General features: G+C 41.5%; 1 protein-coding gene across 1 annotated transcript in view; it reads left to right on the forward strand.

The window, feature by feature from the left end:
• The window catches only part of SHC3 (SHC adaptor protein 3), a 141342-nt gene that overhangs the window by 112756 nt on the left and 13201 nt on the right, over positions 1 to 15385 (forward strand). The window contains exons 9-11 of the mRNA XM_029203279.1: positions 25 to 112; positions 3085 to 3243; positions 6466 to 6761. Of these exons, the coding sequence (XP_029059112.1) occupies positions 25 to 112; positions 3085 to 3243; positions 6466 to 6761 (543 nt within the window). The remainder of the gene's footprint in view (positions 1 to 24; positions 113 to 3084; positions 3244 to 6465; positions 6762 to 15385) is intronic.

Here is a 15385-nt window from a genome sequence, read left to right on the forward strand (position 1 = left end):
CTGTGTATTTATATATGTCTATAGTTTGCAGGAAAAGAGCAAACTTACTACCAGGGGAGACACTTAGGAGACCCGCTTGGCGAAGACTGGCAGCAAACACCTGTGAGGCAAGGTGAGAGGCAAGGCGAGGTGGACAAGAAACAAAAAATACTTTTCGAAAGTGATGTGCTCCCTAGTGGGTAGTTCCTCTCCTGTGGAGTGGCAGAGTGACCCACTGGAAATACCTGCTGTGGGTGTGGCTGCAGGTTGCCAGCCAGATCATACAAATAGAAATAATGGCTGTCGGGCATGTCTGAGGGCACACATCAGATGATGCCGCCCCTGGCACCAGGACCAGCTCACTGCCCCCACCCGCCCCAGTGCTTCCTGCACCCTGAGACTTTCCTCCTAAGGCCTTTCTCTGGCAGGAGGATTTGACTGCCCAGGGGATGAGGAATTCACCTCCCCAGGGGCACCTGCACCCATTTCAAACAGGGCTGGCTTGGGAGATTGTGGGGCGTGCTTTGTGTTGTCCCTCAGCTCCCCAGCAGGGCTGAACCCCGGTGGCTCCCAACAGTAGCTTGTAGCTTTCCGCTCCTTGCCTCACCCCTGCCTTCTCTCTCCAGGGTCAGCTTCAGGAAGAGTAGAGCAATGCCGGCCCTTGGCAGAGATAGTACCAGGGATACAAATCCCTCACAAGCCCTGGGTCCTGTCAGAGGACACTTCCACCTCTTATTCAACCTCTTAGCATGCACCTAACTCCCACATTAAAAATTATATGGCTATTGAAGGACCATTTAGTTTAAACTAACCGCTAACATGTTTCTATTCTCCAGACAGTTATTTCTACACATACATATATGTGTGTGTATGTATACATACATTTTTAAAGTCTCTTTTAATTTTAAACTTTTTCCCACCTCAAACATTTCTATAACTTTCAATAGCTCTGGGGCCCTGAATATTAACTGTTCAGGGTCTGGAGGAGATGGAGTGACAAATGAGCTAAGATCCAATGTACACTTCTGGGTATAGAAATTTACATTTGTTGGTTTAACATTAAGGCTTTTCCATTCATTATTGACATTTGTTCTGGCGAGTAATTAACTATATATATATATGTATATATATATATATATATATATATTTTTTTTTTTTTTTTTCTTTGCGGTACGCAGGCCTCCCACTGTTGTGGCCTCTCCCGTTGCGGAGCACAGGCTCCGGACGTGCAGGCTCAGAGGCCACGGCTCACGGGGCCAGCCGCTCCGCGGCATGTGGGATCTTCCTGGACCGGGGCACGAACCCGTGTCCCCTGCATCGGCAGGCGGACTCTCAACCACTGCGCCACCAGGGAAGCCCTTGACAATATATTTTTAAAATTTCCCCCGATGAAAGAATTTCATGTCTTGCCTGCCCCAGCTGAAAGATGACCCATCCATACTGCCCAGCCAGTAATCCCTAAAGCCCAGTCAGTACACCACATGGCTCTATCTCAGAATAGGATGGAAATAGCACATTAAAGTTATAACTTTGCCAGAGGAACTTTTTTTTTTTAACATTTTTCATCTTTGTTCTATACACATTTAAAAAGTATTATACAGCAATTGTGTACATAAACATATAACTGCTAAAGATTAAAGGAGACACATTACTTACATGAGATATTTACTCTATTGAAAATTCATCAGGTTTATTTGAAAATGAGGTCTTTTTTTATGTTCAAGTTATTCCAGCCAGATCAAAAACAGACAATGTAAGAAGTTCACCAGGGCAAAAATGAGCACAAGTTCTTGTGTAAAGAGAATAAATAAATTTCAAGTTCTTATTTGTAAGCAATAAATTTATTTTCCATAGAACAAATACAAATGTTCCTTATTGACCTGCTGGCAGCCATTTCCCTTAAATGAAACTGAACTCTGGGTACCAACACCAGGGAGGGTGTGTCTCCCTGCCCCCGACTCAGCACCTGCCAATGTCTTAAGTGGGAAAGGGCTGTCATCAGCAACTTATTCATTGGGCTTTTGATCTTTTTAAAGATTAGTTTGTAAAGTTGTTTTTACAGTCTGAGTTGTCTGCAGTTCATACAGACATCTGAATGGAAGATAGTCATCACTAAGCCACGACTCGTAGCGCAGGAACGACCAGTGATGCATAGAAACCACGTCCAGGGAGAGGAGTAGACACAGCTCAGGAATTTGTGGAGATGCTCTCCAGAGACGGGATTTTCGCAGGACACCTGCATTCTCACGCTTACAGGCCAGAGACAGTGGTGCTGCCAAAAGTCCTTTAGTGGGCTCTTGGGAAAGCTCCCAAAGCCCTGAACCCACTCTAGCCAGCTGGATTGAGCTGACTTCCACAGCCCACCACCTGGAGAGGTGACCTCTCTCCAGGCCCAAGGCGATCTTGAGAGTGTCTGTGGAAGCCTGTTAGAAACAGTGATCCCATACAAAGAATGGGATAGTGGCTCAAGCAGGGCGACACCCTTCATTTGCCTCAGGCAGCAAGAGCAGGGACAGCCTGACCCTGCCTTAACAGAGTCTTGGTCCAGTTGGGAAGTCCCACGAAGGCACAAGCCTGACTGTTTTAGAAGGAAGGTGCCTCATTCATTAGGAAGTAACTTTCTAATAAAATGGGGTCACAGCACCTGCACTGCATTTCTAATGGAGTTAACATATGAAGCATTCCCCTACACTTAAAAAAAGAACAATGAAAATAAGGCCTGTTGTTCTTCTGCTCAGTTATTTTGATCTCAGTCCTTTGTAAAGGGGATGAGGAGGCTGAGGCAGCTTCTGCAGCAGGTGTGCCCCCCTCCCCGGCTCCCCCCAGCCCGGGTCAGAGGCACCTAGGATCTTGGTAAGGCTCCTAACCTTCATGGCGTCCATCATCCTGGGCCAGTAGGTCCCATTTTGACAGGAAGGAGTGGAGAGCATCCTAGCAGAGTACAACAGGGTGTGAGAGGGTCAGAGAGGAGACTTAACGGATGGGCATCTGAAACAAGGATCTTCTTATGAATGGGCTAAAGGAACTTTTCTGTGAATCACTGGGTAGCTTAACATGAATAGCTTTACGATCAGAAGAGAAAAGAGGGCTGTTTTCTTGTTGCAGGGTCCTTGGACATCTACAGCATGCCGGAAAGGAAATCGCATGTGGCCCCTACGGGAGAAGCCCCCACCTATGTCAACACCCAGTGCATCCCGCTGCAGGCTGGGCTGGCCACGGGCAGCAGTGCAGAAAGCAGCCCACGGAAAGACCTCTTTGACATGAGTGGGTTTCCATCTGCCACTGGATTTTTCTCTTTCGAGGCTGTTTTTTTACATTGTCTTTTGTTTGAAATCTGTGCAATTACTGAATTTTCTTCTGGTGGGGTTTTGATGAATGACACTGATTAGCTGTATTTTTCTGGGTTATGATTGAGCTTTTCAAGGCTTTGAACTTGGCCAACCCCTGCTTTGGAATTACAACCTTCTCTGCAGTCCAGAGGCAAAGCAGCTTCCCTCTTTTTTTTTTTTTTTTTAATTAATTAATTTATTTGGCTGTGTTGGGTCTTAGTTGCAGCACATGGGATCTTCGTGGTAGCATGCGGATTTCTCTCCAGTTGTGGCATGCGGGCTCCAGAGCACACGGGTTCAGTAGTTGCAGCATGCAGGATTAGTTGCCCCACGGCATGTGGGATCTTAGTTCCCCGACCAGGGATCGAACCCACGTCTCCTGCATTGGAAGGCGGATTCTTAACCACTGGACCACCAGGGAAGTCCCCCCACCCCCGTTTTATAATTGACTTTGCTCTTGAAGATCGTATTGAGACAGATGATATACATAAATGCATTCATTAATTTATTCACTTAGGTATTAATTGGATATTGTGTGCCAAATACTGTATCAGTTTTAAGGATGCCAAGATGAAATGGCTTGGCCCCTGTTTTCATAGAGCTCTTAGTCTGTTGAACAAGACTAACACATAAGCAAGAAATTGTAATATACCCTCTTGTTTGCCTACATACACTCACTTTCCCTCTCACTTTTTCTCTTTCTCTCTCCCCTTCTTCCTCTCTACTGAACACCTACCATGTGTCAAATACTAGTCTACTTACTGGGGATATACAGGAAAACCAAATAGACAAAGTCCCTACTCTCATGAAGTTTAAATAACCACCATGTTTTACAGGTAGTGACAGGTACTCTGATGAAAAATAAAACGGGATAAGAAGAGCAACCCCAAACTCCTGTTGATTGCACTGTAGTATGATGTGTACCATGGACCTCTGTTTGGCATACAGATTGGGAAAAATAAATCACCCATGATTAATGAAAGTGTAAATTGTTGTTAAGGAATTTTGAAAGAGCTTCCCAAGCTCACAAACAGCTTTACATCCCCGAATTTCTTTTTCAATTTCCTTGAGAATTTTACAGGCTGAAGAGGGAAGGAGAGGAGACTAGCACTTAGTGAGTTTCTACCACGTGGCTAGGTGCTTATTATTTTATTTAATTTTTGCAATAGTCCTACGGGTAGATATTATTATTATTACCATTTTATAGAGGAGGAAACAGAGAACCCTAGAGGTTTGGTAACTTCACTGCTGGTTCACCACATACAATACATACCTGTTATTGTATGTGGGTTAGGACAGGGCTGAGTGCTTTTATAAACAGGCTGCACCATGACAACAAAAGTCTATTTTTCCCCAGAATGGGACACTGGACTCCCATTCTGATTTTAAAAATCACCAGAGCCAGAAGAACTGTAGAATCATCTCGTCTAATCTCTTCATTTAAAAAAATGTGGAAATAGCCTAGGAGGTATGAAGCAACTTCTCAAGATGCAGAGCAAAGTGTAGCTCCAATTGTAACGATATCTCCCAACTTCAGTTTAGTAGTTGTATTTATGGTCAGACAATTTTCACTGTTTAATTTAGTCAATATACCAGTGACTCTTGGCCCCAGAGCCTGAGGAGAGTTAGATTTGGCTGGGGTTTGAGATGGGAAAAATGAAAGCCAGACCTCCCTTTTTTCATCCATCAATTTCTACTCCTACTCCCAAAACTAGAGAAGGGGAAACCGAAAGTATAAAGAGCCCTGGAGAGGCTAGTATCTATTGAAAAGTATGGAAAAGTATACCTAGCACTCTGTGTTTATCTTGAACCACTACAGCTGAATAATGATGGCGGTAGTGGTGCTGTTAGTGATGGTGATGGTACTGATGGTGGTGATGATGGTGGTGATGGTGGTGATGGTGATGGTGATGATGATGTTGTGGTAATGGTGATGGTGGTGATGATGGTGATGGTACAGAAACAGAATACAAATTTTCAACTACTCCAGGTAATCAGGGAAAAAGTAGAATAAAAAGAGAAAATCTACAAACATAATTTTAGCCCATAGTGTTAACCCCTTTTTTGCCCCAAATCTGTAAATCATTTAACAAGTGTCAAAATGATTTAGTTTTGGTTTCATTTATTCACTTCACTTCTGCCCATTCTCTACCAACATTTAGCAAACTGGTCTGATTTTACAGCACTCACTGAATATTTATTGGTACAAACTATGTCCCAGGAACAATGTTGGACTAGAGGGATGTAGCAGTGCCCAGGAGAGAACCATTCTTGTTCTTGTGGTGCTTGCATTGTAGTAGGTTGGCAGTGGGGTCCTAGATAATCATCACAACACCTTACACTTGTGTGGCACTGTGGGCATTTTTCAGAGTGCTGTTGTACATATTGCCTTGTTTGAAAATCGAACATTGAGATTTAATTAGTTGAGCCTGGTGACTTCTCTTACCGCTGATATTTGTGGCTCTTAGAGCCATGGCCTGCAGTGAGAAGTATGTTCTGAAGGGCATAAAATCAAGCTCAATCTCAAACACTCACACAAGAGCCTTTTTCTACAGGGAAACAAGTGAAGATCAAGGGGAGGTAGAGCTCCTAGCCTGGGGCAAGTCACACAAAAGGCACCCAATAAATGTCAGTTTTCTTCTCTTTTAAGAATTCACCTAATACAAAAATTTTGAAAGAAACATTTGTTGGGCTGGGTTTCAGTTTTGCATGAAATCAAGACCTTGCCACTTGTCTTTTCCTTTGTGTATTTTCTTTGGTATTGGCAGGTTTTTATTCAGAAGAGAACACATTTGTTGAAGAGGCTAGCCAATAGTCCAGAGAAAGTAGATGGCATGTAATATTCATGGCCTCTTGCAGCGTGCAAAAATGGAGTCATTCTAACTAGTGAGGCAAAGGGTGTGCTTGAGTCTTTGGCACAAGACACAATGCCCAGCTGTCTTGGGAAAGCAGACTCATCAGAATGAGTCATGCCAAGATTTGGGCTTTGCTTTCAAATGCTTGTTATGATGAGTCTTGTTGTATTACCAGCCAGTCATTTTTCTCTACTTCTTTATTTTCTGGTAGAAGTTGCCTTTGCATTTCCAGCCCTCACATTGTACTGTTTATCATTTGTTCTCCTTGGGATTGACGTGTTGCTGGCAAATGTTGTTGGCAGAACCTTTTGAAGATGCTCTCAAGAACCAGTCCTTGGGGCCTGTGTTGAGCAAGGCAGCCTCCGTGGAGTGCATCAGCCCCGTCTCACCCAGAGCCCCGGATGCTAAGATGCTGGAAGAGCTGAAAGCAGAGCCTTGGTACCAAGGGGAGATGAGCAGGAAGGAGGCAGAGGGGCTACTGAAGAGAGATGGAGACTTCCTGGTCAGGAAGAGCACCACCAACCCAGGCTCCTTTGTCCTCACTGGCATGCACAATGGCCAGGCCAAGCACCTGCTGCTCGTGGACCCAGAAGGCACGGTGAGCACAGGGCGGAGTGTGGCCGGCACTGGGCAACCTCCCTCCGACAGCCTACCCTGGGTCACTGCACTGGGGACCACTTTCTCTCCTCTACTCACATATGCCTGCTGAGTCCTGACGGTCACTTCTCCAGGGCCCTGGAGACCAGGCCCAGAGGACTTATGCTTTCAGGCCAGAGCCAGGCTACAGGAGCCCATGGTCAGGACCCCCTGTGCAAGTTACAAAACTTGGAAATCCCCAGGGCCTGGGTTGAAAGGTTTAATTCTCATGTTCTTTAAAATAAATACAAAAACTGAGAAAGTTTTCCTTTCAGATATGTTCATAGTGGACAAAGAAGTACAGGGCTCCTGGGCTTTTAATATTTACCTCAAATATCTCTACAAGTTGAATCACCAGTTTTTATTTGTAGGTTATAAAATGTGATGAAGCAGTAAGTAATCCTCCTATTAATTAGCCTCTTGCTTTCCCACCCAGGGAAGTAATACCTCATGACAGTGATTTTGGCACTTCCTGGCAGTACAGTTGTGTCTGAATAATTCTATGGGGTTGACTGAATATACCATCTTTCAGTCAATAAATAAATTTGACTTCACCCTGGCACAGTCCAAGAATTACTAAGTTTAATAAATGTAGTTACCTTAGCCTAACCATTGAGTAAATTCCAGGATTGTTGTTTAAAATTTTTTTATCCAGTGAAAACAAAGCAGCAGGTAGAGTTATCTCAATAGTGGTTAAGAACATTGCATTTAAAAAAAAATTATTGAAGTGTAGTTGATTCACAATGTTGTGTTAATTTCTGCTGTACAGCAAAGTGACTTAGTTATGCATATATATATATATATATTCTTTTTCATATTCTTTTCCATTATGATTATCACAGGATACTGAATATAGTTCCCTGTGCTATACAGTAGGACCTTGCTGTTTATCCATTCTATATATAATAGTTTGCATCTGCTAAACCCAAACTTCTAATCCTTTCCTCCCCAACCTCCCCTTCCCCTTGGCAAACACAAGTCTGTTCTCTAATGAAGGACATTGCATTTTTTGATTGACAGGTAGGGATGAAGACAGTCTTCAGTTGAACTTGGACACAATTTAACTGTGTGTGTTTGGGGAAAGAGGCAGTGTTACCTGAGATGATTTGTTGCCTCAGGTGTCTAGACTAAGTTGCCTGCACACCTCAGCTCCCTAGACCTCTGCACCTTCTCTTCTCTTCCATTCTCCAGCTGGGCAACCACTCCCCATGAATGTAACATATATCCAATTCACCTTCTTTCGTTGTGTGGATTTTTTTTACATATATGCACACCAGGGAAAATACATATTTTGTGTTTGTGTGTTTCAGAAATTTGCAAACAAACATGATGTTATTCCATAAATCATTTCTTTCTTTTTCCCTTCGGTACATGTTTTTAAGATCTGTCAGTAGTGCCTTCCGTATACTGAATTGTTACTTGGGTGGGCCATCTGGGGCTCACTGGATACACCATCTGCACATCACTTCCTGAGCTCTCTTGTGAAACATTGAAAAACTGAAGGTGCTGCAAACCTCGTGCCTGTTTCCCCTGCACCTGGGATGGTCTCTCTGGGTCATATCCCAGGAGTGTTTGATCATAGGGTGTACATACACTTAATGTCATCAGGGGTTGCATCTGCTTCCAGAATGGCTGGGCTACTGACAAGTGCAGCAGCAGAGCGTGAGGGTCCCACACTCACCCTTTCTCTATCTAGTTTTGCTAATCTGGTGCGGGTGGGGAGTGAAGTGATGCCTCATTGTTTGCTGTGCAATTCTTTGATTGCACTTTAACAGGTTTCTCCATAAATTTTATGTTCCTATCTTTCCTCCATGTTTCTCTTTTAATCTTCTTATTGGGTTTTCTTGAGTTTATTCCAGCAATAGAATCTCCATATGTACTCTCCCACATCTTCACCTATCAGATAGTTTTGTCTGTGACATTCTTCATCAGATAAAAGTCTGTTTTGGGGGAATGTAGCTGAATCCATCAATTTTCCCCTTTATGCTTTATAGTTTTGAGTTTTAAAAGGTTTCTCACCTACAAATCACAGATGTACGGTACTCTATATTTTCTCCTACTAGCTTTATTGTTTGTCTTTCACATTTACCTTTCAATTCCAACTGAAGTTACTTTGGAAGATGATATAAGATAGGACCCAACATTTTAAAAATCGCCATGTAGTGAGCCAATTCTCCCGTCACTATTTACCAAGTAATTCACCTTTTCTCTGTGGTAGTGATGCTCCCTCTATTACACACTAAGTCTCTGTGTCATGGGTCTGTTTCTGGACTCTCAGTTTTGTTCTACTGATTTGACTGTTTCTTGTGCAAGTTCCATACTGCTTTAGTCATTACGGCCTTAAACTGTCTTAATATCTGGTGGTGTGCGTCCTTCCTCTTGAGTCTCCTTTTTATAAGTTGTCTTAGCTATTCTCAGACCTTTATTCTTTGTACTGATTTTAGATTCATTTTATCAAGTCACCAAAAATACATGCTGGGGTTTCGATAGGACTTGCACTGAATTTACAGATTAATTTGGGGCGAGCTGACATTTTTCAATATTAAATCATCACCTCCATGAACATGGCATGTCTCCACTTATTTAGTTATAAGATGTCTTTTGTTAGAATATTAAAATTCTCTCCAGAAAGTTCTTCTGTTTCCATTGTTAGGTTACTTCCTAGGGATAGTTTTAGTTCTTGTTGTAAGTGGTATGTTATTTTTGATCACTTTTTCTCAGTAGTTGTTGCTGCAGGGAGAGGAAAGTAGTGTGATCTTGAGCCTGGAAATTTTGCTGATTGTGGTCGTTTTACTGGACCAGCGGTCGTTGCCATTGCAAACACTGAGTTTTTTCGCCTGCCTTCCAATCCCAGACATTAGAGGACACCTTTGAGCATTGGCCAGGAGAGGGCGCCCTTGTTCAGCTTCCAACCTGAAGGAATGTTTGAGGTATTTTTCCCTTAAGGATGATGTAAGCTTTTGGTAGATGTCCTTATCAACCTAAAAGACTTCATTCATTCATTCACTCAACAAATGTGTACTGGATGACTACTAATCCAGGCATTGTTTTTGGCACCTGGGATATGTCCATGAGCCAGTTAAAAGGGCAATCTCTGCTCTCATTACCTATTTATACATATTAATTGACCAACTACTTTTATCATGTATAGGTGTTGAACTTTATCAAATGCTTCTTCAGCAGATTTTGAGATAATACCATGATTTTTTTCCTAAAGTCCATTCATGTGGGAAATTACACAGGTAGATTTTTCTGATGTTGCATCCTGGCATAAACCCTGCTTGGTCTTGACATAGTAATCATGGATTTGGAGTCCTAATATTTCCTTTAGGATTTTTCAGGCACAGTTCATGAGAGAAATCTGTCTTCATTGTCTTTGCTTCCTTCTCTTGTGTGTGCTCATCTGGTTTGGGTGTCAAGATTATGTGGTTATACACACCTCTTACAATGATCTAGGCTTACTCAGGTCAGAGGAGACTTCCCCCACCATTTTACCTCAAATAGAATCCCCTAGATATCCCCTATTTCTTTACCCTGATTTATTTTTACCCTTAAGCACTTATCACAAACAAGCACTCGTTTATTTGCTAATTTGTTTATTATTTCGTTTCCCCCACTAGACTATAATCTCCAAGAGGGTAGCAGTCTTGTTCATTGCAGTATTTCCCACCATCTAGAATAGTGCCTGGCACATAGCTGGTGTTCAATAAGCATTAGATAACTGAATACATAAATCAACCTCAGGATTTTTCAGGTTAGGAGGTTGAGGACCGAAGAAGGTGACCTGGGGTCACAAGTGAGATTTTCTACACAGACTCAGTCCAGAGTTCTTTCCATTTGCATTGGCTACCTATTAAATTAGTTGTAGTTATCTAAAGGAAAATAGGAGGGAAATAGAAATCCTATGAGAATATGAATATTTCAGTTGAAAATTTTAGGTATTTTTTAAAGTTAAAATTTAGCTAAATTATACCCTCTTACAGATCAAAGACGATTAGTATTTTTGTTCACTCAGTTCTTATAGACAAAAAGATGATTTACAGAAGATACGTACTACTACTAATATATTATACATTCATGAACCAGTATCAAGATAATGTAGAAGACAAGGAGGACGTGAAGTTAGACCAGGTGTCTGAGCAAGCCCAAACACCCCAAGCTGTGCTGTCTCTACAGCTTTAATTTTGGAGGAGAAATTTGCAGTATGGTTGAGAAAATCTGTAAATCACACCTACTAATAACTGTTCTTTTGGGGGGCTTTTTGTGGGATCTGATTATCTAGCTTAATTGATCCTATGGAGGACAGCTTTAGCTGAAAAAGAAAATGGAAATGAAAGACTTAATTAAAAACGTAATGTCACTTCCTTGCTGTGAGGACACCAAAATAGACGATGAACACATTCTCTTCAATATTTATTCATCTGATTTTCATGGTAATTGGTTGGTCCCTGACTATAAAGGCGGAAACTTGGCAGAACAGATTACTCAGATAAATAAGGATGCAAAACAGTTCTACGTCTAAATTTACTCCAGAGTATACCAACCTATGTGCCTTCCCACTGTGCACTGATTGTTCAAGGCGAGGGCGCCTGGGCGTGCTGGAAATGTGGGTGACAAGGATCACTGTGACAGGGCTTTTGAGCTCCTGCAGAGGTGCTGACGCTACCGACCCTAGATAACAGCAGCTGAAAAGAAGCCGGCGAGTGGGTCTGTAGGAACAGCCTCAGATATGGAGTCTGGTGCAGTTTTTTTTCTTTTCAACATCTTTCAGAATCATTTAGTCAGCCCTCTGTGTCTAAAATTATTCCCTGAGTCATTTATCATTGATTCATCACTTTGGCCTTGAAGGACCAGCAAAGTGATGTGGGCACTGTGCTTGCATTTGAACAAGCTACGGCTGCACGTTGCTGGGTATTCCATGGGTTTCGTCAACGTGGTCTCAGGTTATGGCATGTTTGAGAGCGTGTACAGGGGCTTTTGCATTCCTGAACTCACCAAACCATGACAACCATCCAACATCCACATTTATCAGGTTTTTATTTTCTTCTCAGGGTAATTAAGAAAACAAAAAGCCCCCTGATCCCTCCACTTAATAAAGCCCTGTTGTTATTTTGAAATTCCCTTTGTACCAGTCAGTCTAGCCTGTGCTGCCGTAACAAATAAGGGACTCCCTTCTCCAACAATGAGAAAACTGACTCCCATTATTCTTAATGTTTTTACCTGTTTGATGAACTTCCTTGTATGTGGAAACCTTCCTCATCAAGCCTGGATTTCGACTCCTCTGCCCAACTGTCCCCACATGGGTTCCCTCCTCACCCTGTTCATATTTTGACACCCACACTGCTCGATCCTCCTACATACACGCCCTCCCCCTCCTTGGCTGTGACTTCCATGGTGGGCTGCCCAACCTTCTCCTTGGCATGGATGCTTCTGACACCCTGTGCCAGTCCATCCACCCATCCAGCCCTTGGGCATACCCACTCTGCCCGCACTCTGGGATGCCACTTGGGGCCATTGTGGCTACGTGACCCCCACATCACAGACACCTGTCTTCTTGGCATTTGGACTTTTTGTTCACTTAGGAAGGAAAAGGAGAGGAAAGGAAGGGGAAGAGGAGCTTTGCAAAGTATTTCATAACAGATCCTGGGCCTCCTATCATTCCTACTATAACTACCTTAGCATGCATCCCTACCAATAAGGACATTAAAACAACAACAACAACATGTCATTGTTATCGCCAACAAAAACCAAAACTAATTACTAAACATACTCAAAATTTCCTGATTATCTCAAAGATATTCTTTTTATAGTAAGTTTGTTGGAATCAGAATCCATAGATTGTCCACATCATGCATTTCATTATGTCTCTTAAGATTCGCACTCTGTAGAAGCTTTCTTTCTGTTTCCCTCTACACCTTGATTTGTTTGGTGAACTGGGCATTTGTCTGTAGAGTTTCCCATGTAGTGATTTGTGTCCTTGCTTTCTTGTGGCATTATTTAACTTGTTTCTTGTCTCTTGTATTATCTATGAACTGGTAAACATAAAGATCTTTAAAAACAGCTCTGTTGGGACAGAATTTACATAATACACACTTGAAGTGTACAATTCTGTGGTTTTTAGTATATTCGCAGATACGAGCGTCCATCATCACCGTCCATTTTGGAATATTTTCATGCTGTACCATTTAGCTCTCACCTCCCTATCCTCCCATCCTGCAGCCCTAGGAACCACTCAGCTATTTTCTGTCTCTATAGATTATCCAATTCTGGACATATGTATGAATAGAATTATATAATATGTGGACTTTTGACTAAGTTCTTTCACTTAACGTAATGTTTTAAAGGCTTACCCATGCTGTAATATGTGTGAGCACTCCATTCCTTTTTATGGATGAATAATATTCCATTTTTGGACATACCACATTTTATGATTAGTCTGTTGATGGGCACTTGGCTATTGTGAATAATGCAGCTATAAATGGTACGTACAAGTTTTTGCATGGACATATGTTTCATTTCTCTTGGATATATATCTAAGAGTGGGATTGCTAGGTCAAATGGTAACTCTATAATTTGTCTCTTGATGAAATGCCAGACGGTTTTCCAAAGCAGCTAATACCATTTTACATTCCAACCAGCAGTGTATAAGGGTTACAATTCCTCTATATCATCACCAACACTTGTTATTATCTGACTTTTTGATTCTAGACATACTAGTGGATGTAAAGTGGTATACCATTGTGGTTTTGATTTGCATTTTCCTTGATGACTAATGAGGTTGAGCGTTTTTTCATGTGCTTATTGGCCATGTGTGTATCTTCTTTAGAGAAATGTCTATTCAGATCCTTTGCCTACTTTTTCTTCCTTTTCTTTTTTTTCTCTTCGCTTTTTATTGTGGTAAAATATATGTAATATAAAATTTACCATCTTAACTACTTTTTGAGTGTACAGTTCAATGATATTAAGTATGTTTATATAGTTAGGCAACCACCACCGCCATCCATCTCCAGAACCCTTCTCATCTTTCAAACCTGAAACTTTATATCTATTGAACAATAACTTCCCATTCCCAACCCCCAGTCCCTGGCATCCACCATTTTACTTTCTGTAACTATGAATTTGACTACTCTAAGTATACCTCATATAAGTGGAATCATACAGTATTTGTCTTTTTGTAATTGGTTTATTTCACTTAGCACAATGCCCTCAGGTTTCATCCACATTGTAGAATGTGTCAGAATTTCCTTCCTTTTTAAGGCTAAACAATATTCCATTATATGTATGTATCGCATTGTATTGCATTTTGCTTATCCATTCATCAGTGGATGGATATTTGGGTTGCTTCCATGTTTTAGCTATTGTGAAAAATGCTGCTATGAACATGGGTATGCAAATATCTCTTCCAGACCCCACTTTAGACTTTTATAGTATATATCCAAAGGTGGATTTGTTGGATCATATGGTAATTCATTTGTAATATTTTCTTGAGAAACCATCATATTTTTTCCACAGTGGCTGCACCATTTTACATTCCCACCAGCAGTATACAAGGGTACCAATTTCTACACATCCTCTCCAACATTTATTTTCTATTTTTTTTTTTTTTTTTTTTTTTTTTTTGCTGTATGCAGGCCTCCCACTGTTGTGGCCTCTCCAGTTGCGGAGCACAGGCTCCGGACGCGCAGGCTCAGCGGCCATGGCTCACGGGCCCAGCCGTTCCGCGGCATGTGGGATCTTCCCGAACCGGGGCATGAACCCATGTGCCCTGCATCAGCAGGCGGACTCTCAACCACTGCTCCACCAGGGAAGCCCTCTATTTTCTTGATAGTAGCCATCCTAATGGATGTGAGATGGTATTTCATTGTAGTTTTGATTTGCATTTCTCTAATGATCAGTTTTGTTGGTCTCTTTATATTCATCCTTATTAGAGTTCATTGAGCTTTTTGGACGTTTATACTCATGTATTTAATCAGATTTGGAAAATTTCTGTCATTATTTCTTCAAGTACTATGTCTTTCTCTTTTTACTCTCTTCTCCCTCTAGCATTCTAGCAATGCATATGTTGATCTATTTTATGGTATCCCACAGGTCCTTTAGGCTCTGTTCACTTTTCTTCAATCTTTTTCCTTCTGTTCCTGGGACTCAAAAATTTCAATTGTCCTATCTTCAAGCTCCCTGATTCTTTCTTCTGTCTTGTGCTTTTCCACTCCAGAGTTTCATTTTGGTTCCTATTTAGGTTTTCTAAATAGGTTTTATTGATGTTTCTATTATTTGCGTACATCATTTTCTTGACTTTCTCCACATCTTTATTTAGTTCTTTGAGCATCTTTAAGGCACCTTCAAGTTATTTTAAAGTCTTTTTCATGAATATTTATCCCTTTGTTTTTTCTAAGAGTTTTATAGTGTTAGCTTTTCCATTTAGGCTTTTGGTCCATTTTGAGTTAATTTGTGTATTTGGGGTGAGGCAATGTTTCGATTTTATTATTTTACAGGTGGATATCCAGTTTTCTCAGCATCATTTGTTGAAAAGACTATTCTTTCCCCCATTGAATATGTTTGGCATTGCTGAAAATCGATTGACCATAT

Source organism: Monodon monoceros, unplaced genomic scaffold (genome assembly GCF_005190385.1).
Source record: "Monodon monoceros isolate NGI ecotype Baffin Bay Population unplaced genomic scaffold, NGI_Narwhal_1 Super_Scaffold_5, whole genome shotgun sequence".
NCBI classification, from domain to species: domain Eukaryota; kingdom Metazoa; phylum Chordata; class Mammalia; order Artiodactyla; family Monodontidae; genus Monodon; species Monodon monoceros.